The following is a 22,403-nucleotide window of genomic DNA, read 5'->3' on the forward strand; positions in this document are numbered from 1 at the left end:
GCTCTGGTGGTGGCCACACGCTCTCAGGCTCTAAGTGGTAGGACCCTTCTTCCCAGTGTCGCCCCCTCCCTGTCGGGGTTACGATACAAGCCTGGCCTGCAGAGCCTCTTGGCTGAGGCGTCTCCCTGTGCTGGGCCCACTGCCCAGGGTCCCCCTCGGTCTTCCCAGCTGCTCACCACATCCAGCTCCAGACTGCTCCAGCCCCAGCTCCACCACTCTGTCTCTGCACCGCTGCTGCTCTGCCTCCAGCTCCCTGGGCTGCTTCTCTGGCCCCTCTAGCTCTGCCTGCTACAGCTCTGCTCCCAGGACAGGTCTGCTCTGCAGGCTGCTTCTGTGACTCTGCTCCCAGCACTGACCTGCTTCATGGGCTGCTTCTCTGGCCCCTCTGGCTCTGGTTGCTGCAGCTCTGCTCCCAGGGCAGGTCTGCTCTCTCTGGCCTGTGCCTCTGGCTTTGGGGCTGCAGCTCTGCTCCCAGGACAGGGTCTGCTTTCTCTGGGCTGCTATTCTGGTCCCTCTGCATGTGGCCCAGCTCTGCTCCCCAGCTCACCTCGGGCCCCTGCTTTCTCCTTAGCTTGGCCCCACTCTGTCTGACCCAGGCAAATCCAGCTCACACGGAGGATGGGACCTCCCCGGCCTCCTGACTCCCTGATTAGCCTGCCCGCCCTGTCATTCAGGCTGACCTGGAGCATTGGCCTCTCCCCATTTTTCCTGGGGACTGTCAGTCTCAGGGTCCTGATTTCCCATAGACCCTTCCCCTTTGAGTACTGGGAGCTAGCAACTAAAACACCCCCACTGAATGTTAGTAAGGGGGCAACAGTCCCCTTACACCTGCCTGCTTTCTACTCGCCCAACCCATACTTCCCCATCCACACTGCTATTCTTAGCCTTAGTGCTGTCACCCGCTGCTGGAGTCTTTCCCCTCCACAGGAAAAAACTCCCCCAGCAGGGAATGGCTGCTAGCTCCCCATTGTTGGAGACCTTCTTCACCACAGGGAAAAACTCCAGCAGTGGGGAAAGGCTCTGCCAACTCCCCATTGCTGGAGCCCTTCCGCACCTCAGCGAAAGACTCCAAGACTGGAAAAGGCTCTGAAATCTCCCTGTTGTTGGAGCCTTTCCCCACAGTGAAAGGCTCCGGCAGCAGGGAGCTGCTGAAGCCTTTCCGCACTACATCCTCTCTTCCAGAGCCTTTCACTGGCACATGTAGCTACACACCACAGTAGAAGCAGCCTGCTTTTCGCTGTGGCATGTAGATACATGTACACTACATGCTGCCACCAGTGGTGTGTAGTGTTGACATAGCCAGCTTGATTGTCAACATTTATAAGTAGCACATCATTCTTTCTATTCAAGCCTACTGTATTCTTAGGGTAAAAACACTACAGAGAAAATATATTTAAAACAATAAAATAACCTGCACGCATGCTAATAGCCTTACCAGACACCATCTCCACTCTAACATGGGCTCTGGTAGGAGCAGTCCTTCAACGGCCCACCCCCCAGGGTTTCCTTTGTGATCACAAGTTCATCACAGCTTCAGCTCAGAACAAGCACACGGTCTGAAGGGGCCACAGTACCAGTCTTTCCAACCTTTCTCAAAGGACAGGGGCCCTCTGTGGACCAAGGGTCCTGTCCATTTGCTGGATCAGGAAGAAGGCCAAGTCCAGGATATTTATAAAAAAAAAATACTTTTTGTATGTTGGTCCCGGGAAAGTCCAATTTGAACCAGTATATGTGAACCTCTCCAGGGGGCGGCTTTAAAGGGCTGATAACAGAGGAAGTTCATTAGCATCCCCTTCCTACTGGAGAAAGTACATACAGTGCCACAATAAGACATATAAAATTACATTTTAACGCACTGTACCCCAGAGGTATTAACCCTAATTCTGTAAGGTTTAACTTAATTCAATACAGTTTATCTTAATTCCACAAGGTTTGTTCAAGATATTACAGAATGCTGTCGGTCACACTCACCCCCCTTCTGAAAATCAGAATCTGTCAGAGAATCTCAAGCTGGCTCATCCAAAAATTGAAGCAGCAAAATTACCTGTCACTTCTGAAGATCTTGACCATGATGTTTGTCTAAACATTCCAGATCTTTTTGTACTGCAAGGGAAGCTAGGAAAACACATAAAAGAGGCTTTTCCATGAACATCCTGCTTCCAGCTGGCCCAGAAATAGTGCAAGAATACCTGTTTTTGGTAGTATTTCAGCTCTTCTCCTTCATGTCCCAAGTACAGCTGGGTGAAATGTTTTGAATAGTTTATTTGACAAAAATGCAATTGTGGGTAACCCAAAATATTCATGAATTTGCGACAAATAGTTGCGGCCATTCAAAAAATGGCTGGAGGAAGAGATGCTGCTGTACCTGCTTTCCCCCCTTTTAACCTTTAGCCCAATGGCTAGGGCACTCATCAAGGACCTGGGAGATCTAGGTTCAAAGCCCCTAGAACAGACCCGAAACAGACTTTTTTGATTCACCAACAATTCTGAAAACGTTCAGATTCAGTTCAACCCAAACTGATTTTTTTCAGAACTGCCATGAAATTGCAAAATCAATTGTTCCCCCAGCTCTAGTCCTATGGAGGGACAGAAGGGCATGAAAATAAAAGTGTTCTGTATCTCCCCCAAAAGGTTCCATTTGAGTGAAGTTTCAGGAAGATTTCTAATTTAACCAGAATGTTTTATTCATCTTTAACTAGTGGCAAAATTGTCTGTGAAAATAAACATGCAAGCAATACAGCAAGTCAATAGTGTTGGATTCTTACCTTTTAAACTTTCTAAGCCATGTGAAGGGCTTTGGTAGTGTGACTCCTATAAAAGTCAATGAGTGTCTTGTGGTTAAAGGTAAGCTATAGTTTTGGTCTTGACCAGTACATAAAAGAAAAAATGATCATCTGTTTTCTGTCATGTACTAGTTTATAATTCTGGATAAAAATGTCATTGCTCCTCCTGACAGCTTCCTGGAAAAAATTTCTATATTCTTTAAGCCATTTCACAAAACTACAATGGGAATTTAAATGTCCGTAACTGAGGGTCGTTTGAGGGAGGTGAAACTAGCTGCAAAAACGTATAATACATCTTTTACCAAAGAAGCAGGGAAAGACAGTACATGTTCCGTCATGCTTCAAACTTTACACAGACAGTACCTAGAGACTCCATAATCAGAGAGAAAAAAAATGTATTACAAAGTGTTGTACTGAATAATGCTCAAGAGCCCATTACTCTGAGTATTACAGGTAAGCTTTGGGAGGTTGAAATGTTATATGATTGCTGCAGTCATGCTGGGCATAAAAATTGTACTGTAGATAATAGCACCCTTTCTTTCTCTTATAATAGAGGGAAGTCTTTGGTTTCTGTACATTTAATAAGGACAGTTTGGACAATTTTGTGCACTAATCATCACATATTTCTCAAAGAATAAGAGGGTTAAAATGGTTCAGCTGAACTTCTCTCTCTCTCTCTCTCCCCCCCCCCCCCCCCCATGTTTTCATCTGTCTGTGTATTGTCTTTTGCTCTTGCAGCAGATCATTCCTGTCAACTCTCTGGCATATAACTCAGCGGTAACGAGAGAAAAGGGTCAGAAAGGGCTGAGAAATCTCTCATTCCAGTGGCTTTGAAATACACCCCTCCTGATCCTTTTAACAAGCCTGACATCATTTCATTCTCATTTAAAACCCGGGCCTTGGGGAAATGCAGAACCAAATTAAAGAAGGGCAAAAACTAACTTTTCAAGGCAAAGTCAAGGATTGCTCCTCAACAAGTTGTAAATGACTATCTATCTTAGATATGTATATGGCCCCCATTACTACAGTATCTGAGCACCTCAGAATCTTTAGTGTATTTAACCTCACAATGTCCCTGTGAGGTAGGGAAGTGCTACTATCACCATTTTACAGATGGCAAAGTGAGGCAGAGACGAGGTCACACTAGAAATCTATGGTGGAGCAGGAAATTGAACCCAACTCTTCCAAGTCACAGGCTAGCACATTACCCACTTTTCCAGCCTTCCTTTTGTTATTGCCAGGCTATACTTTCTGATAGTTAATACTGAATCAATGGAAAAAATTAGATTTCAACTTAAAATAGATGCAATATCACATTGATAGTTTTTTTTTAAAGGGAGTTATATATTTCCATGCATGCTTGTTTTATTCAATGGGTTTCTTTTTATCACTTATTAAAGTGCCATTGTGAGGTGCAGGAGAAATCTCCCTTCTCCTTATGGAACCCAAGGGTGTTCAGCTGTCACCCCCAGAAGAGCCTACAATCCTTATGGATTGGCACAGTCCCACTGCATTCCTGCTGCCTCCAGAACCTTTCCTTACCCTCGCCGAAGTGGTTCTCATAATACAGAGGGTAACAAAGACTCAGACAATGCTTCCATGATCAGCATTAACTTAATTTCAAGAGCCCTGGAGATCTGTGGGGTGCAGTGCCCTGTAGAGTGGACATCCCTCACCCTTCTCCCTGTCCTACCCGTTTAAAACTGTGGAGCCTGAAACCCAATGAGCTCTTATGGTGCGGTCCATAGCCCATTGACTTCAAAAGAAAAACTCACATTGACTGTACTGGGCTTTGGATCAGGGTCCTTACAGAGGCTCTTATGTGGGGTTATGAGATGGACATAGAATACAGTGAATAGACTAATGAATTCCACCCTCCACCCCCCAGTCACACGTGATAATCAAGGAGAGGTGAATCCAGGCCCAGGTTTGATGAAAAGGAGATGTAGAACTGAGTCTCATCAGCATATTGAAGACAATGCAGCCCGAAATATCTCGCTATATCACCTAATGTCTTCAAATAGGTGCTGCAACAGGAGTGACACAAATGTGAGACCCCTGAGAGAGGAACAAAAAAATGCCTTCTGAGACTTCTCAGAGAAGAAGCAGCAAATCCTCTGATGTATTATTCCGTCCCTTCCCATAAGATCAACATCATAAGGTTATCATGTAGTATCCTCATAGACATCTTACTCTTTAGCATTGCTATAAGATCACTAGCAATAGATATTAATGCACAGCCTAGACTGATAGGAATCAAAGTATTCGGTAGAATCAAAGTGCAACTGGAGCTGGTTCATCACTATCTTTTCAATAGTCTTCCCTGAAAAAGGAAAGTTTGAGGTCAGACAATAATTGGTGAGGTGGTTAACATTCAATGTTGGTTTGCTGAGTAACAGTTTAAACACAGAGTACGGCTGGAAACTTGGCAAAATCTCAGATGTCCCTGAATGCCCTCTTGAAGAGAGACGTTAACAGTCCTCATCAATAATGAGCCAAACATGTGTCTACATGTTTTAATAACCATGAAGGGTATGGGTCCTTTCTGCAGATGCCTGACTATAACACTCCAAGCATACCTAAAACCTCAATGAATGAATCTAGGTGAAAGCTAGGCACTACAGACAGAGCATTCCCAATATCCTGTTTCTGACTGGCTAGTACCAGATGTTTCAGAGGAAATTGTAAGAACCTTTTAGTAGGCAGATATGAGTTACTCTGCACCCCACATTAGGTCTCAACTTGGTCTCTAATTGTGAAGAGTTTGCCTTAAGCCCTGAAGCATGATGTTTAATATCACTTCCACAAAATGTGTGTTATCATTAATTACGATAACTCTGGATATTCTTCCTATCCATATAAATGTCCAATTCCTTTTAGCATTTGAAGTTCTTGGTCTGAACAGTGAATTCTACAGTTTAATTACACACTGCAAAAAAGGATTTCCTTTTATTCATTCATTTTGTATTTCCCACATTTCAATTTCAATCAGTGTCCCCTAGGGGAAAACATGGAGAACGCAGTGTCCACTGTGTCAGTTGTCATGCTGACTAATTAGATTATCCCTACACTTCCCACTAGTATTACTTCTAGTCTTGATTTCCTTCTGAGAGCTCATAGTATGTGTGTCTATACATTATTTTTCATTGCACTATATGAATATATCAAGTGCCAGAAATATATGTTCTTTATTATCTTACAAATTCATAAAATTAAGAAGCATTGATTTTTACCTAAAATTTAGATTTTTGCCTCACAGGGAACATTTCACTGAACTTGTACAATGTGTCCATCTGAATATGCAAAATTTGGTTTGAATGAACGGGGCTGCAGCAATCTAAATGCCAATTTCTACCACTTAACCAATCTGTATGTTGAGTTAATTTCTTGATCACAAAAATATTCTTTGGACAAGTTATCCCAAATGTTCACAGGCTCCAAGGAAATATGAACTGTTTGATCTCAGTACCTATACATTCGTTCAGCAGTCTCCTCATAGGAAAATTGCATGACTGGAATAGAGGTGTATTCCAGGTCACAACTAAATTATATGGACAGAGAAGTGTGTGCAGCATTTGCCTATACTTTGTCTGGTTCTAATTACCTCAGACAACATATGTCATCCCTTTCTCTGCAATTACAGGTGATTTTTTTCTATAATTTTTAAGCCTAGCCCTAAGATTCCCCCCAACATTTTCAGTCATTACCTGATGACCTTGGAAGAGTATAAAGTTCCCAGCAAATGCTTCTGTTTTGATTTCTATTCACATGGGGTTGCTAGCAGAAGAGTATGTGTGGCAGTTTGCATAAGTAGCTCTATGTAATTGCTAATACCCAAAATCATGACATCCCTGATTTGGAGCATTCATTAATCATCAAAAGAGTTACTGATATTCAGAAAAATGAATACAAATTGCAGGTAGAATAGAATCGTGGCTCTGCAATTTTGTTATCATAAGCCACAATTATCATTCAGCATGGACATTATATTATATTATAAAAATATTGGGCTGGTCAAAACCCCAAAATGTTTCCTGTTTTCCCTGTTGGGGAAAATACAGGAGAAGTTTAAAAAGAGTCGGGGGGGGGGGGCGGTCCATAATCCCCAAGTCAAAATGTTACAGTTTCCAAATACAACATTTAAAGTCATAATAAAAAAATGTGTTTTGAAATGCAAATTCGTGGGGGGGGATTACAATTTTCAAAATCAATAGGAAAATATTGATTTCAACTAAGCCACATTTCATGATGGGAAAAGTTAGCTGTCAAAAAATTTCAATCTCTCTCTCTCTCTCTCTGCATGTGAGTTCATTTCTAGACATGGGGTAGAGTATTATCAGAATGCTGTTGATACACAATTATACACAGAAAATCTCATGCACTGATTCAGGTTTGGACAAGAGCCAGGAAGGCTGACCCATGTATCTGAAATATTCCAAATAGACACAAAGCAAGCCTGAGAATGTGGCTGGCTCTGTGGAAAAACCCTCTGGATACCACCAAAAGAGTCCATAATTTCCAGAAACATCTGCACTGACATCTGCATGCACATGGGAGTCATCAAAGATAATAATACATAAGGATTCCAAACATTGCACCATCGCTATTTTAGAGAGTTTAGCTCTGACATTTTCCATACGACCTGATGGTATATAAGCCAACAAAATCACAAATCTACATCATGCCTCAGGTGTACAGGAAATGACAGGAGCCAAATAAACTAGTCTCTGTATCTGGCTACCTCAAGCCTTGCAAGCAGAATGAAAACAATACACTACTCACCCCTCCTCTTTGTTCTGCGAAAAGTTAGAGCATGGCTGAGTGCAGAGTTGTGCAAATAAGCTGGCTCAGTGTATCAAACCAGATCGCTCTGATTTATGACAGATCCAGATAACACTCAAAAGTAGAATCATGAATCGCATATGTTTATTCATAACAGATCTGTCACTACCCAACTGAAACTGTAGTCACAATGAATCTTAGTAAGCCATATTAAAATCCTAATAGATACTGCTAACATTGCTGCCCAAGCCATCCATCCCTTCATCTTTGCATGCGGAGCCATCTTCCAGTCACACAAATAACAGAGACAAAATAATCACTAGAACACTGGATAGGGTATTTTCACTCCTCCAATCTTGAATCAAACAAGTGCCACAAAAAATGGTGCCTATTAAGGGTGTTGGAACTTTTTATTCTTCATTCTCTGTGTCATACAACAACTTTCTGGCATTCACTATAGATCAATTAATATTTGTTAATGACCTGATAGATAGGTAGGTAGATCTCTAAGTGGATAGCAATGCAAATAAAGCAACCCATTTATGAGTTTTCTTTTTGCACATGATCTGTTTTATGGTTTTCAATATTCTGGTCCCTATTTTTTTAAACAAAACAAAAATAAATTGAAACAGACACTTTTGAAGACTCACGTCTTAACCCTTTTTTATCCCTGATAGTTAGATAGATAGATGATATTCTGACTACCGAGTGGTAGGTGGTGGGAGAGAAATTGGTAGCAGAAGGTAAGGGCGGTTGGATGTAGTTACTGGAGTTCCGAGGGAAGGAACCAGAATAATGAAGAGCAGTGGTACGTTTGAGAGGCAGATAGGCAGGGAAATCAGAGCTGCAAAAGGATGATGTTGGGAAGGAGAATAAAAGGGAAAAAAGAGAGGCTTTATTTGCCTTTAGCCTGAGTAATAAATCTTGCACTTGATTCAATAAATTATTATAATAGAGAAAAGACATTACTCCATATTTGAAATAAATGCCGCTGTGCACAATTTCATTCCCCCAGGATGAAAAGCCATGTACTGAGATGTTTATGGAATCCCAGTGTTAAATGTTTCTTCTTTGGTTTTCTGTTCTGAATTTTCATTTTGGAAATATCTCTTTCCAGGCATTTTATTTATTGCAGGCAAGAACTCTTTTCCCTCAAATCACCTATTTTGCCTGGAGCATATAAACCTAGAAACTGTCGCTACACTTGCAATAGCCAGATTAATAATTGCTCTGGGAAATGAGGATGAGTAACAGATTCAAAATTGTATACTCCTTAGAGAGCAGGTGCAATACATGATAAACACTGCTGATCAGCAAAGAGTAAATGATTAATTAGTGTTGTCTAACAGTGGATGTTTCAGTCTTTTCTTTTCCAAAGCAAAAGGAGCAGCAGCAGTAACTGAGTAAGAAATAATTTTAAAATGTATGCTAACATTTTATTATATTGATCTGCCATATGCTAATGCTCACAATGTATATGCTCCATAATGGTACTGTTAGCTTAATAATTTTGTGATTTCCAGCAGATCAGAAAGGTTTGGACTCCAGACATGTTTCTCTTTTATCCCGGTTTATCTAGTCGAGGCAGATTAGACCAATCTAATTCTTCTAATCTAATCTGTCTATCCTAATATATGTACTCTATCATATTTACAGAATACCAATCACCATAGTATCTAGGCACCAAGTTACAGTAATATCAGAGTGGCATAACGATATTAAAAAGGAGCTCTACTCCCACGAACATATATTTAGAGATTTGTTTTCTCTCTCTTTTCCCTTTCCTCTACCTCTCCTTTTTTACATATTTCTCTTGGAGTTTTATATTTTCCTGGTTTATACCTAATCAAAAACTGTTGCAGGCAAATTTTGTGACTGAAAATCCTGTGTCACTGAGAGAGAGATTTCTTTAAGAAAATAGTTCTTTCTTTATCAAACGCAGTCGCAATTTTATAGCTTGCCCACTGCCAGTTAATCTTGCTCTCACAGGTCTTTCTGGGAAGGGGGAAGCCATCCCAGGGTACTTTAGAGCTGAATGAAAGCTTCTCCCAGATCGCCCCTCACGTGTTCTGGGATCTTGAACAAGTCACTCAGCCACACTGATGGCTTTAAATAGAAAGGAGAAATTTCTTACATGAAAAATCATTTTCATTCAGTTAAATCAACCAGTTCAATTTGATTTGGGTTAGACCTCTTTAAAGGTCTTACTCATTTCCAGGTTAGCCTCTCCTGTAGAATACATTTCCTTTCTTCCTTCCTGCCTTCATCTGCACATAGTATCCAGAAAGGAGCAAGGGAGGGGTGAAGTGTTGTGTGCAGCTCTCCGTCATCACCTTCCATCTGTAAAGGGAGAGATCTACATGTACAGGGCCGCTGTTACATGTGGATTCTTGGGGAATGATCTTTACTTCAGTTCTTACTCAGGTAAAATTCCATTGACTTCAAAGGAAGTTTTTCATTGGTAAAGACTTTTTTCAACTGACAATGTTTATCACACTTCCCTTGTACTTTTTCCTTATTAAAAATGCAAATCAATTTCACAGATGATCATCTTGAGAAAAACAATTAGTAAGATTCATAGAGGTCAGTCATTAGTCGAGAACTGTATGTGCTGAGCACAGAACTCATTTGTTTTTGTTTTTCAGGCACTGCAAATGGATGTAAACAAGCTGAATATCACATTGCTTCGGATATTCCGCCAAGGAGTGGCTGCAGCTTTAGGACTGTTACCACAGCAAATTCATATCAACCGACTCATTGTAAGTACCAAGAATTTTGTATAAGAGGAATTACCAGGTAATTTCAGTTACATTAAATTAGCTTTGGTACTGTTATGGAAAAGTCCAATAGACTGTGAGTGAAAAAAGATCCCCTTTCTATAGTTTTTTAAACCATTCTATAGAACATAATAGAAAATTACATCCCTGTTATCACATGGTTCAAAAAACTTATGGAAATGAATTATCTATTAAATTTTAGCATAATTCTAGAATTATTTCTAGAGTAAATTCTATAGAACTCTCTTTGTTTCATCCAAGGGTTTTAAAAGAACTGGCCAAGGAGATCTCTTGACTGGAAAAATTGATTTTTTTTTCAATAAATCTTGTAACACTGTGTTTGTCACAGAGGTCTGGAGGAAAGCAAATGTTGCACCAATATTTTAAAAAAGTAAAATGGATGATCCAGATTATAGTCCTGTCAGCCTGACATTAATCCCTGGTAAAATAATGGAATGGGTGATCTGGGAGTTGATTAATAAACACTGCAAGGAGAGTAATATATTTCATGCCAGTCAGCACAGGTTTATGGAAAATAGATCCTGTCAAATTAACTTGATATTTCTGATAAGAGTACAAATTGGACTGATAAAGGTTATAGTTTTGATGTAATAGACTTCTGTAAGGCATTAGACTTGGTACCCCACAAAATCTTGATCAATAAACTACAACGATACAAAATCAACATGGCACACATTAAATGAAATAAGAACTGGTTAAATGAGAGATCTCAAAATGTATTATAAATGGGGAGTCTTCATTAAGATGCTGTGTTTCTAGGTGGGTCCCACAGGGATAGGTTCTTTCTTGGCCCTATGCTATTTAACATTTTGATCAATGACTTGGGGTGGGGGTAAGAGAGACATAAAATTATCACTGATAAAGTTTGCAGATGCCACAAAGATTGAGGGAGTGGTAAATAATGAAGAGGACAGGTCACTGATGCAGAGACATCTCGATGGGTTGGTAAACTGGGCACAGGCAAACAATATGCATTTCAATGTAAGGTCATACATCTAGGAGCAAAGGATGAAACCCATAGGTACAGGACGGGGGACTCTATCTTGGGGGATCAGTGACTATCCATGATCCTCAAGTCTTTTCCAGACAATCAGCTTAATATGAGCTCGCAATGTCACACTATGGCTAACAGGCCTAATACGATCCATGGATAGAGCTATCCATGGTCGTGCCGGTGTGTGCAAATGGCTCCCATGCTTCTGGACAGGAGTCCTTTCCATGCAGCGGTTTGCGTCTCCTGTCTGGGAGCATGTGAGACGCTTGCACACACGAGCAAGACCAGGGCAGGGCTGGGGGTGGTATATCGATGTCGGAGGAGCTGCCGGCACAGGGTGCTGGCTCCTGGGAGCAGAGGCTCAGCATGCTGCTGGTTTCATTGTTGCAGTTCCTGGTAGAGCCCTGCAGCTCCGCAAATACCAATTTATATCTGCGGATATCCATATCTGTGGAGATGGATTTTGTATCCGCGTAGGGCTCTATCCATGGATGTATAAACACAGGAATATTGACGAGTAGGGAGGTTATATTACCTCTGTGTTTGGCACTGGCGTAACCACGATTGGAATAGTGTAGTGTCAAGTTCTGTTGTCCACAATCCAAGAAGGATGTTGAAAAATTGGAGAGGGTTAAGAGAAGAGCCACAGGTATGATTAAAGGATTGGAAAATATGCCTAATAGCAGTGGGCCCCAAACTTTTGAGGACTGTGCCTACCTTACCCCTGTCAGCTCCCCCCTACCTTCCCGCCACAGCTGGGAGTGGGGTGCAGCTTGGGGGGACATAGACAGGAGTAAGGGGGCCGAGGCTGGGGCCACAGGAATGAGACTGGGGATGGGGACTGAGCCAAACCCAGGGATGGGGCCGGGAGCAGAGTTGCAACCAGGCCCTGGTGGGGGCCAGCAGCCAGGACCACTGCCAGGTGCGTCTCCATTCCCGGCCCCACCCCCAGCCTCGGCCCTGGGTGGGAGCGGAGCTACAGCCAGGCCCCTCAGCCAGGCGTGGAGCTGCACCGAGGCTGGGGACGGGGCCAGGCGCAGGGCTGGGAGCTGGGGTCATGGCTGGGGGCAGGGCTGGAGCAGAGCTCAGGGCAGGGAGGGGCTGGGTGGCACTTGCTCCCCACCCCCAATGGGAGCTGGCCTGGACCTGCCATGCCCCCCAAAGGTCCCACCAAGCCCCCCTGGGGGGAGTGCTCACCACACTTTGGGGACCTCTGCCTTATAGTGAGAGACTCCAGGAGCTCCATCTATTCAGCTTCATAAAGATAAAGTTAAGGTGGGACTTGATCACAGTCTTTAAGTACCTACATGGGGACAGAAATTTGATAGTAGAGGGCTCTTCAGTCTAGCAGACAAAGTTAAAACAAGATCTAATGGCTGGAAGATGAAGCTAGACAAACAGACTAGAAATAAAGTGCAAATTTTTAATAGTGAGGGCAATTAACTATTGGAACAATTTACCATAAGTTGTGGTGCATTCAGCATCACTGATCATTATGATATATATAATATATACATACATATACATACATATACATCATGATATACATATTGAGATAGAACGACGGGTTTCAGCAGATCATAACCTTTCCTGTGATCCCTTACATGGCATGATTTATATGCACTATCACAGTTTTACACAAATGATGAATATGGGGGTTACAGGGCACTCCCCTGAGGTATAGAGTGTCACACTACTATACTATATAAAGTACTTAAAGGTTAATGTTAATGGCTGACTGTAGGAATCTATAACTGTTGTTTTCCACAGGGCATTTCTGCCATTAAACAGAAAAGCCATACAATCTGTGTGTTGCTAGCATTCCATTATTGTTCCAAGTGAGGGTAGCTTTTTTCAGGCACGGTGTGGGCTGAATATCAGTGAAGAGGATTGACAGGTTCGATATAAATGTATTTCCTAGTAGGATAGGATTTTATATGCCAAAAGGGATCAAAAATACCTTTCAAATAATGTCTTTGTGAGAGGATCACACGAGCTGTACAAAAGGAAAGATCAATAGCAATGCAATGACATTCTTTTCATTTTCTTTAGGAACGTCATTCATGGCAGGGAGTGCTCAATCTTCTTGTCCCCCACATTAACCAAAATGTTAAAGTTATAAGGCATACACAGTGAAAAGTGCAACTAAAAGAGGAACTTTCCTTATGGGTCCTCAAATACTCTGGCATAACATGTCGTGTAGCAGCTTTCCTAATGTGCTCTGAGGATCCTGGGTAATTGAGAGCATGCTGCATATTGTGTTTTCCCATTGACTCCGTGGTTTCTTACTTTCTCTTTTAATTTGTGGTTTGAGGGTAGACATATTAACATTTTGCCCTTACACCTTGCCCAGAACACATTAGAAACATTAATTAATATTAGTCTGCTCAATACCCAGGGTGAGGAAGGTATTAATCTACCCATTTTCTATATGGATAAAATGGGGCACAAAGAGGTTATATGATTTGGCCAAGATCACACAGCGAGTCAGTAGTCACACACATTAATAATGTAACTGAAACATCCTTACTCCCATTCCTCTTGCTATTACAACTAGACAGCAGTTCCCTCGATACAACACTGCTTGTGAGCAAAGCCCTACATTAACAGAAGGTATAAAGTCCTTTCTGTAAGCAAAGGAGAGCCTACCCTAAGGGAGGCACTAAAAGGCGGGAAAAGCACCTCCTCAGCAAGCTCCCCCTCTCCACAAACCCCATAGAAACCCCTCCATTGGGGCTATAGGGTTCTGACTCTGTGAATGGGACAGGAAAAAGAGGGTGGCGGATCTCCTCTGGAATCTCTTGCCCCCCCAAAACCACAGAGTAATAATCTGTGGTAAATTACACTGGTTCCCCTTCTGCAATCTGGAAACAGCCCTGCTCTAGGGGCATCTGTGGTGGTGGAGCTGCTGGCAGCCTGCCTCTTGCAAGAGCTGTAGGGTCTGGGGCCTAGTAGAAGATGGGAAAGAATTCATGGCAATATGGAGGCAAGGAATCTCCATGAATGTGCTCTTTCATCTGGCTAATCCACAAGATCTATGGGTTTGTGGGGACTGAACTCCTGTCAATTGTGTTCTGGGGAATGGTGAATTCTGCTTCCAATGAAGAAATCAATGGAAACTATAAAAGTTTATCCTAAGTAGGAGCACAACCCTGTAGGAGAAAATGGCAGCCTCTGTGTATGCTATGGTTTCTATGGAGGTCAAATTTAAGCTAATTATCCTTGAACATGTTAAATCTGATGTCTGTGAAGTTATACTTCTGACTGTAATGGCTCAATAACTTAAATATAGCAAGGTCATATTTGTTTCTTCATAACAATGAAAGTAGTGAAGGAGGATGAGTATACTTCCTGAAAAAAACCCAAGATTATTCCAGTTTTAATTAATTTATCCCCATCCCGTAACAATAAATTGCAAGATATCAGAAATGCAAGCAGGCTTTTCTGTGGAGTCAACACAACTTCCAGGCCGACTTTTAGGGTCCTGTCACATTGCTGTGGCATCTAATAGCATGACATTGCAATGAGAATCTTGTGCCTCAGAGTCACATAAAATTGCAATGTGTTGACATTGGATTGCAAAGTAACAACAAAACACCAACATGTCACGATGCAAAGCTGTTTCGCTGAAGGACAAACATCTAAAGATGGTGACTTTAAGGTGAGGATAATCTAATAGGCAGTGAGAGAGAAAAAACACAGCATATACTATATTTTTTTTATCGTCCATCCTGTGAAGTTTAAATTGCTCGAAATGGAATGTGAGTGGAGAAAGAGAGCAAGCGAGCAGTTGCAATCCTCCTTACACTATATTTTTCATTTTTTAAAATATGATTAAAAATTGTGGCTGGCAGGAATGATTCAGAATCAAATATTTTATATGATTTGTGTTATCTAGGGGAAGAAGAACTGCGTTGAGCTGTTCGCGTCTCCAGTAAATCGAAAACCAGGAATTTCTGACGCACTTCCATCTGAAGAGGTGTTGCGTTCGCTTAATATCAATATTCTGCATCAAAGTTTATCCCAGTTTGGAATTACAGAGGTTTCCCCAGAGGTAGGTTATCATGTGCCTAACATATTAGCGTTTACTGTAAATTAGTCAAGTCTAAATATAATTATTAAGGCCTGCGTGAGTTCTTAGGCTAAGGTACTGATACTGAGGAGAATGTATGGCTAATAAAAGTTGTTTTTATTATTACTGCAAGGCAATAATAAAAAATAATCCTGTTAAATAATTTAAATAAAGCTTGAATGGATCATATAATCATTCAGGCTATGGCTACATTACCACTTATGTCGGCATGATTTATGTTGCTTAGGGGTGTGAAAAATCCACACACACCCCGAGCAACATAAGTTACACCAACATAAGCACTCGTGTGCTCAGCACTATGTTGGTGGGAGAGCTGCTGACATAGCTTCTGCCGCTCACAGAAATGATTTTATTATACTGATGGGAGAGCTCTCTCCTGTCGGCATAGAACATCTTCACCAGCCATGCTGGAGCGATACAGCTATATTGGTACAGCTGCACCACTGCACCGCTGTACATATAGACATGGCCTAAGAAACTTTGGTCTCTTATGTGTGAGTTGGCTGATCTGAAGACTTCTGTGAAGACACAAATAGAATTCAGATTTCATGATAATTCTCCACTTCAAGTCCAACCTCCCACTTGGTCCATACAGGGTTAAACTGTGTCTTGAATGGCTTTGGGAGCATTGTATTTGTTTATTTTATCTATTGCTGACTTTGTTTTCTGGGAGTGAGAGATTTGAAAGTTTTCCCACTTTATTTTTTTTACCTAGCCCAAAAAAGAGAGAGCCCTTAAAACATCTTGCTATTTTTTATTACTACTTTTATTTAAAAACAGGACCAGCACTGCCACATCGGCAGTGCTCTGCGGACATTGTGTTTGGACATATATTTGACTGTGAGTTTTGCTCGTGACACCAAAGGAAATAATAATTAAAGAAAAAAGGAAAGGAAGCCACTGAGTTCACACACACATCAGGCTATAATCAAATCACTTTGGATCTTGTTTGGTGCTTGGAAGCCCATAATTACACATAAAGCCCCTTGGACTCTTTGTGAGGTCAATTTCATGAACGATCTCAAAACAGTTAATCAAAAACAGATTTTCCTGTGCAAATTTCTATTTTGATAAGAGAACAGTTTTTGGTCAAAAAAACATTCTGAACAAAAAACTTTGACCAGCTCCAGTCCCCCCTCCCCACCGCAGTCCCGTTGATTCCTATGCCAAGCAAAGGATCAGGGCCTTTATGTCCAGGCCTGTGTGTGAGCCATTGCTGAGTGCATAGTGGGTGCTATACTAACCTACATAGTTGCTGCACTGCCATTTTTCTACCTCATTTGAAAGTTTTAATTCAGTGTAAAGTGCTGCAATATATTGCACTTTTCATACTGAAAATATAAAAAACAAGTTATAATGAGCAAAGTCATATGTGTTTCCTACAGGAGGTAAATTATGGAAATGAAAGGGTTTTCACTGTGCAGATACTGAGGTTATAGGACACTGAGTTATAGGATCACAAAGTGAAGCTAAGCAGTCCTGTCCTAATGTCAGATCTGTTCATAACAACTCCAATCAGCTACCCGGGCTGCAGCCCGGAAATACTTTCTTTAAATGAGAATTTACTTTAGTGCTGAAGTGTCTGAATTTGAGAGATATGATTATCTGTTCCAAATACTTCAATTACAAATAACAATTCAAATAGACAAGGGAAGAAAGCATATGTGAATAACTCCTTATGAATGGAGAAATTATTTCAAACTCGGAGGGACTGTCTGAAAAAACAAAGTGCTGACTTTGAAATCTCACCTATGTTACATGAAATAGTAAATTGTCATTCCTCAATTTCAGTAGTCTAGAACTACTAGGTATTTGAATTCTCTTTCTGTCAATCAGATAAATGTAGCCAATACAAAGTTAAAGGTTTCATGGAGTTTTCTCCAGAATTCTTCATACAAAATAGCTCATAAAGTCAGGTGGGTTTAATGCTATTGGGAAGACAAGAGCATTATTTGAATGTCTTTATTCCATTTTTAACAGATTACATAAATAAGGCCCTGATCCTGCAATGACTTACACATATGCTTATCTTTACATGTGTAACTAGTCCCACTGTCTTCAGTGGAACTTCTCATGTGTAAGTCTTTGTAGAAACCAAGGACTAAAAGACAGCTACATTTAATCTTCACCTCCCAGCCATGTTAACTGACCAATTTTTCACGTATCCCTAAATCCACCCAAAGAACAAATGTTTACAGGACAGAGGCAATAAGGGGGTATAACCCAGAGTCGCACCAATTTCTGTGGTCCCCAGGCTTTACTTATGCTCCTTACTGACTGCAGCCAGTGTGTTGGAAGCATCTTTTGAGAATGGTCAACTTTCTGCCCATGCCTTGCACAGAGTGCTTACTGGTCAAGTGCTTCTTCTCTCCCACCTCTCTCTATTACCAGAGGTCAGGAGTTCATTTCCTTTGTCCCTGAGAATGGTCCACAGGAGTGCCTTAATAACAGGTTAGGTCCAAAGTTATCATAGAGAAAAAAAAATTATAAAAAAACCCGAGGGCTTGTCTGCGCACTAGCTTGAACCAGTGTAGATAAACCAGAGCAGACATACATAACCCCCTACATAGACATTCTTGAATCCATTTAGAAATTGTTTATATCAATTTAGCTTAAATTGATTCCATACTAACTCAAGCTATATTGATACAAACTATTGCTAAACAGACGTAAGAGTGTCTACAGAGGGTATTGCACCAGTTAAACTAAATTGGTGCAAGTTTGTGTGTAGACAAGCCCTGTGAGAAAATCAAAGCATTACATTATACCGCCACTTAGCTAGTGACATATGTTATACTTCCAGTTCATTTAATCAGCACACCCTTGCATCTTTAAGTTTCAGTGTCTGTCTCTGCTGACAGGCTTTTTTTTTTTCTTACCATCTCCGACTTTCTGCTCTCAATAAGGAGGACTGTACCAGGAAAGCTTTTGTCTCTAGGAGCTTAACAACTAAGCTGTTTTAAATTAACTTAATTGTTTATAGCTCCATCTTATCAGTTTTCCTGGACCTCAGAACAAATAGTCCTGAACAATTGACACTGTCTCACAAATTATTTTCTTATCATAGACGTGAAGTGACTCAGCTACAATAGTCCAGAACCCCTGCTATCATAATTACAGAAGAGTTTAAGTAAGAGTTCTGCTGTCCTTCCTGCTCCGCATTAGAATCACGGGAACAGACTTCTTTCGTTAGGCGAACGTAGTATTTCGGTGTTCCAGAATGGCATGACAGTCAGTGTTAGAGCTGTGGTGTGTAATTTCTGCCATTTTATAGACATTACCTGACGTTTCAAAATGGTTTAGATCTGACTTTGAGAAAAACAAAATCAGGAGAAAATGTGCCCTGCATTTGTAATGGAGAAGAATTGCGGTAGACTCAACTACTTATATAATAAGTTCTACCATTTAAAAAAAAGCTCTGCTGTTCCATTAACGTACTAAAAATAAAGTAATTAAAGTCCTTCAGCCAGTAATTCAAAAATTGTGTTACCTAGTTAACTCTCTAGTTTATTTCGTCTTTAGATGGGGAGGTACAGGGCAGAATTTATTTACTGATGAAAGGGCAGCTCAGCTGATGCTCAGTGAGCTCCTGCTTTTAATCCAGTTTTCCACGTGGGATGTCTGAAACACAGGAAGGTTGTCAGGTAACCTCCCCAAGGTCAAACAGTTAGTTTATAGCTTATGGGCCAGTGCTGCAGCTGCTCTTAACACGGAATTCCCATGGCTGTCAATAGGAGTTCAAAATGCAGGGCAGCTGCAATGTTGGGCCTTAAGCCAGCATGAAGACCCAGGCCTATCCTGTAAATATTAGATGAAATGACCTCCTCACTGCCTTGAGGTAACTGAATTGCACGAAACAAAGAGTGAAAGCAGTGAATTTATTGTTGTTTAAATATGGTTAAGAACAATTTCAGCAGAAATAATTGGCTAGTACGCCAGTGTACCATTGAAAATGCTTCAATTTTTTGAGTGGTTCACTGCAACAAGGTGATTTATAATTCGTTTTCAGCCTGTGGACACATACAGAGCCCTTAGGGTCAGGTTTTGAAACCAAGTGCTCACATTGCTGAGCAGTTTCCCACCCAAGTACTCTCATTGATTTTAGTGGGTGTACTGTGTGAGTTTCATTTTGCCATCTGGTCTTCAGTGCTGTGACAGACTGGCATCTCAACAAAAGAATATTCTTGTTAATGAAGTATTTTCTAAGTCAATAGATAGGATGGTTAATTTAGGGGTACTTTTTAAAAAAAAATTACTATCAAATACTTATCTGTGTGTGCTGTATTCTATAAAGCTACATTCTGTGAATTACACAGACTAGGCCCTGAATGCTTCTGTCCCTCTCTACAACTAGAGGGAAGCAAATCTGTGTCAAATCAAAACAGCAGCAACTGCTCTCAGTTATGGGTCCCTCTGTCCCTGGAGTCCATGTTCCCTCCAGTGCATACAAACTCCTTTGCTTGAATGCTACCTGAGCAGGGCTTTCACTGTTTGGGAGGGCTCTAGGTCAAAGGGGTTTATGAAGGTGTGTAGCATTGCTCAATTTGGCAAGGTCCCAGGAGACCTGGCAGATTTCAGAGCATGCTAGTATACCCAATGACAACATAGCTCCAAACCATGCCCAGGGATCAGCATGGAGCAGAAGGCCCTATTGAGTTTGCAGACCACCCCACCACCCCCCATGAGACTCCTGAACCTTTCCCTCTGTGGTGATCAGGTGACTCCAAGTCTTTAAAGTCAACCTCGTAGAATATTTGCTATAGGGCTTCCTGGGTCTTCATTAGGGACATGTCCATACTTGCAACTGTGTGCAGAGTACAGACACTGCATGCCCAGCAGGTATGGATATAAGTAGCAGTGTAGACGGAGAGGCACTGCTTAGGCAAGTAGAGAAGAAACACACCTGAACCCCCAGGGTATGTATCCTGCACAGTTCTCTATGGGTATGCCTACACTCCAATTAAACACCTGTGGCTGGCCCATGTCAGCTGACTCAGGCTCCCGGGGCTCAGGTTAAAGGGCTGTTTAATTGCAGTGCAGACATTTGGGCTTGGACTAGAGCCTGGGTTCTGGGGCTGCAGGATCCCAGAGCCGTAAACATCTGCACCACAGTTGAACAGCCCCTTAGCCTGAGCCCCTGGACCTTGAGTCAGCTGACACAGGCCAGTTGCACAGTGCCTCCCATGTCTACACCGCTGTTTTTAGCAGTGAAGTATCCCCCTGCCTCCCGACCCTGCTGATGCCTTTCCCTGCCGCAGTGAAAGCCTCCAGCAGCAGGGAAAGGCTCCAACAAGAGGGAGGTGGCAGGGAAACGCTCCAGAAGCTCCCCACTGCCAGAGCCTTTCCCCGCTATCTTCCCCCTGCTGGAGCTTTTCACAGCCACATGTAGCTACACACAGCAGTGAGTGTGGATGGAGCTTCCTGTTCACTGTGGTGTGTGGCTACATGTATCCTACATGCTGCACAAGTGTAGACAAGGCCTAGGAAAGAAAGTTTGTTCTTAACTCAAGTTGATTAAATTGAGGAAAATCATAGTGAAGACAAGGCAATTTTTAGTTTTCACATGAATTAGCTGGTTAAGTTACAGATTAGGCTCTCTACAGGGCTTTTCTATGAAAGGGGAGCATTGAGACTTCGGAAATGCATATTGAAGACCTGATTTAAATACTTTCTTTTCTCTCAACTTGACAATTTTATTCAAGAAATACAATAAAGAAATAGACCGAGATTAGGAGTGTGACTTTCTGTATTAATATGTACAACTTAATTTCTTTCAAGTCTATTTGTATGTAATCTTTTTCCCTTTGAAACACACAAGTGAAGATTGCATTTGCTGCAAGTATATACATCATATTCTGAATAATGTATTACAGTTGGACTGAGGATTCTATTAGAACCAAGTTACAATTAAGCTTTTTTCCATTTGAAAATATCACCAAAATCTTATAATTTCATATTCCAACCAGGCTTTCTCACTGCAATAAAGACAGAATAAACATTATTTGTTTTTTATTTTATATTTCCCAACAGCTCTGCATTTTTCAGCATACAGAGCTGCTTTAGAAATGTAATATCATTGGGAGTCCCTAAAGTTAGGAAATTGTTTGAAGTACAATGAGAATTTAATATAGGGGGAGGGGTTGTTTTTCTTTAGGTTAGAATGTCAGGGCTTTTCAGCTTATTAATACATCATGAGATTCTGTTTGCACCTGTTTTCACGTCTGAGTAAGGTGTAGATAGTACATAGGCTAGTTTGTAGGTGTTGTGGGAGGAGACGGAGCAAAATGAGACAGCAAGAGCAATTTCCTCAGCACACTTATGAGTACTACCCTTTTACCTGATGGGCCAGGTAGTTTCCAAGAAAGAATGAGTCTTGTTTACTTAGCTTAAGACCAGTCCATTGCATCTGTGGGAAGATTACTTCAACAGTCGCTAAGAAGATCTTAAATCATCTTTGGGTGTGTTAGGATTATTGTGGCAAACACGTATAGTTCAGCCGGTTTGCTTATTTGAGATAGCCAGGGAACTAGCAGCGGTCAGAGCCATATACTATGGAATGTGTACTATAACAAATCTGAACTAATGCATAGTGCCTGATAAGAACTCTTTAATCTGCACATGATATTGTAGAATATCAAACTCTTTTTTTTTTTTTTAATGAAGAAAAATGTTTTGCAAGGCCAGCATGAAGCGGACAAAATCTGGAGCAAAGAAGGATTTTATGCAGTTGTCATATTTCTCAGCATCTTTGTCATTGTAGCAACATGTTTAATGGTAAGTCTGTTGCTTTACCTTCTTTCTGTTTTCATTTATTTATTGCTTATATCAGTTTGAAAGACCGAGTCCTGCCTCCTTTATTCCAAGAGGGCTTTCATAAAATAGTCAGAAGCTCAGCCTCTAAGTAACAGTAAGTAACTCTGATAGTGTTGGGAGGCCAAAGCCTGATGCGTAAT

The 22,403-nt window shown here is 41.4% G+C and overlaps 1 protein-coding gene across 4 annotated transcripts in view; it reads left to right on the top strand.

Annotated features, from left to right (window-relative positions):
• Positions 1 to 22,403, top strand: part of PTPRR (protein tyrosine phosphatase receptor type R) — a 191,199-nt gene that overhangs the window by 93,008 nt on the left and 75,788 nt on the right. For 3 of the 4 annotated variants that reach the window (XM_074942047.1, XM_074942046.1, XM_074942050.1), the window contains 3 exons: positions 10,211 to 10,324; positions 15,256 to 15,411; positions 22,114 to 22,224. In XM_074942047.1, coding sequence (XP_074798148.1) covers positions 10,211 to 10,324; positions 15,256 to 15,411; positions 22,114 to 22,224 — 381 coding nt within the window. Of the gene's footprint in view, positions 1 to 8,967; positions 8,989 to 10,210; positions 10,325 to 15,255; positions 15,412 to 22,113; positions 22,225 to 22,403 lie in introns of those variants that run through there. The other variant, XM_074942048.1, reaches the window with a different exon arrangement.

Source organism: Natator depressus, chromosome 1 (assembly GCF_965152275.1).
Source record: "Natator depressus isolate rNatDep1 chromosome 1, rNatDep2.hap1, whole genome shotgun sequence".
Lineage (NCBI taxonomy): Eukaryota > Metazoa > Chordata > Testudines > Cheloniidae > Natator > Natator depressus.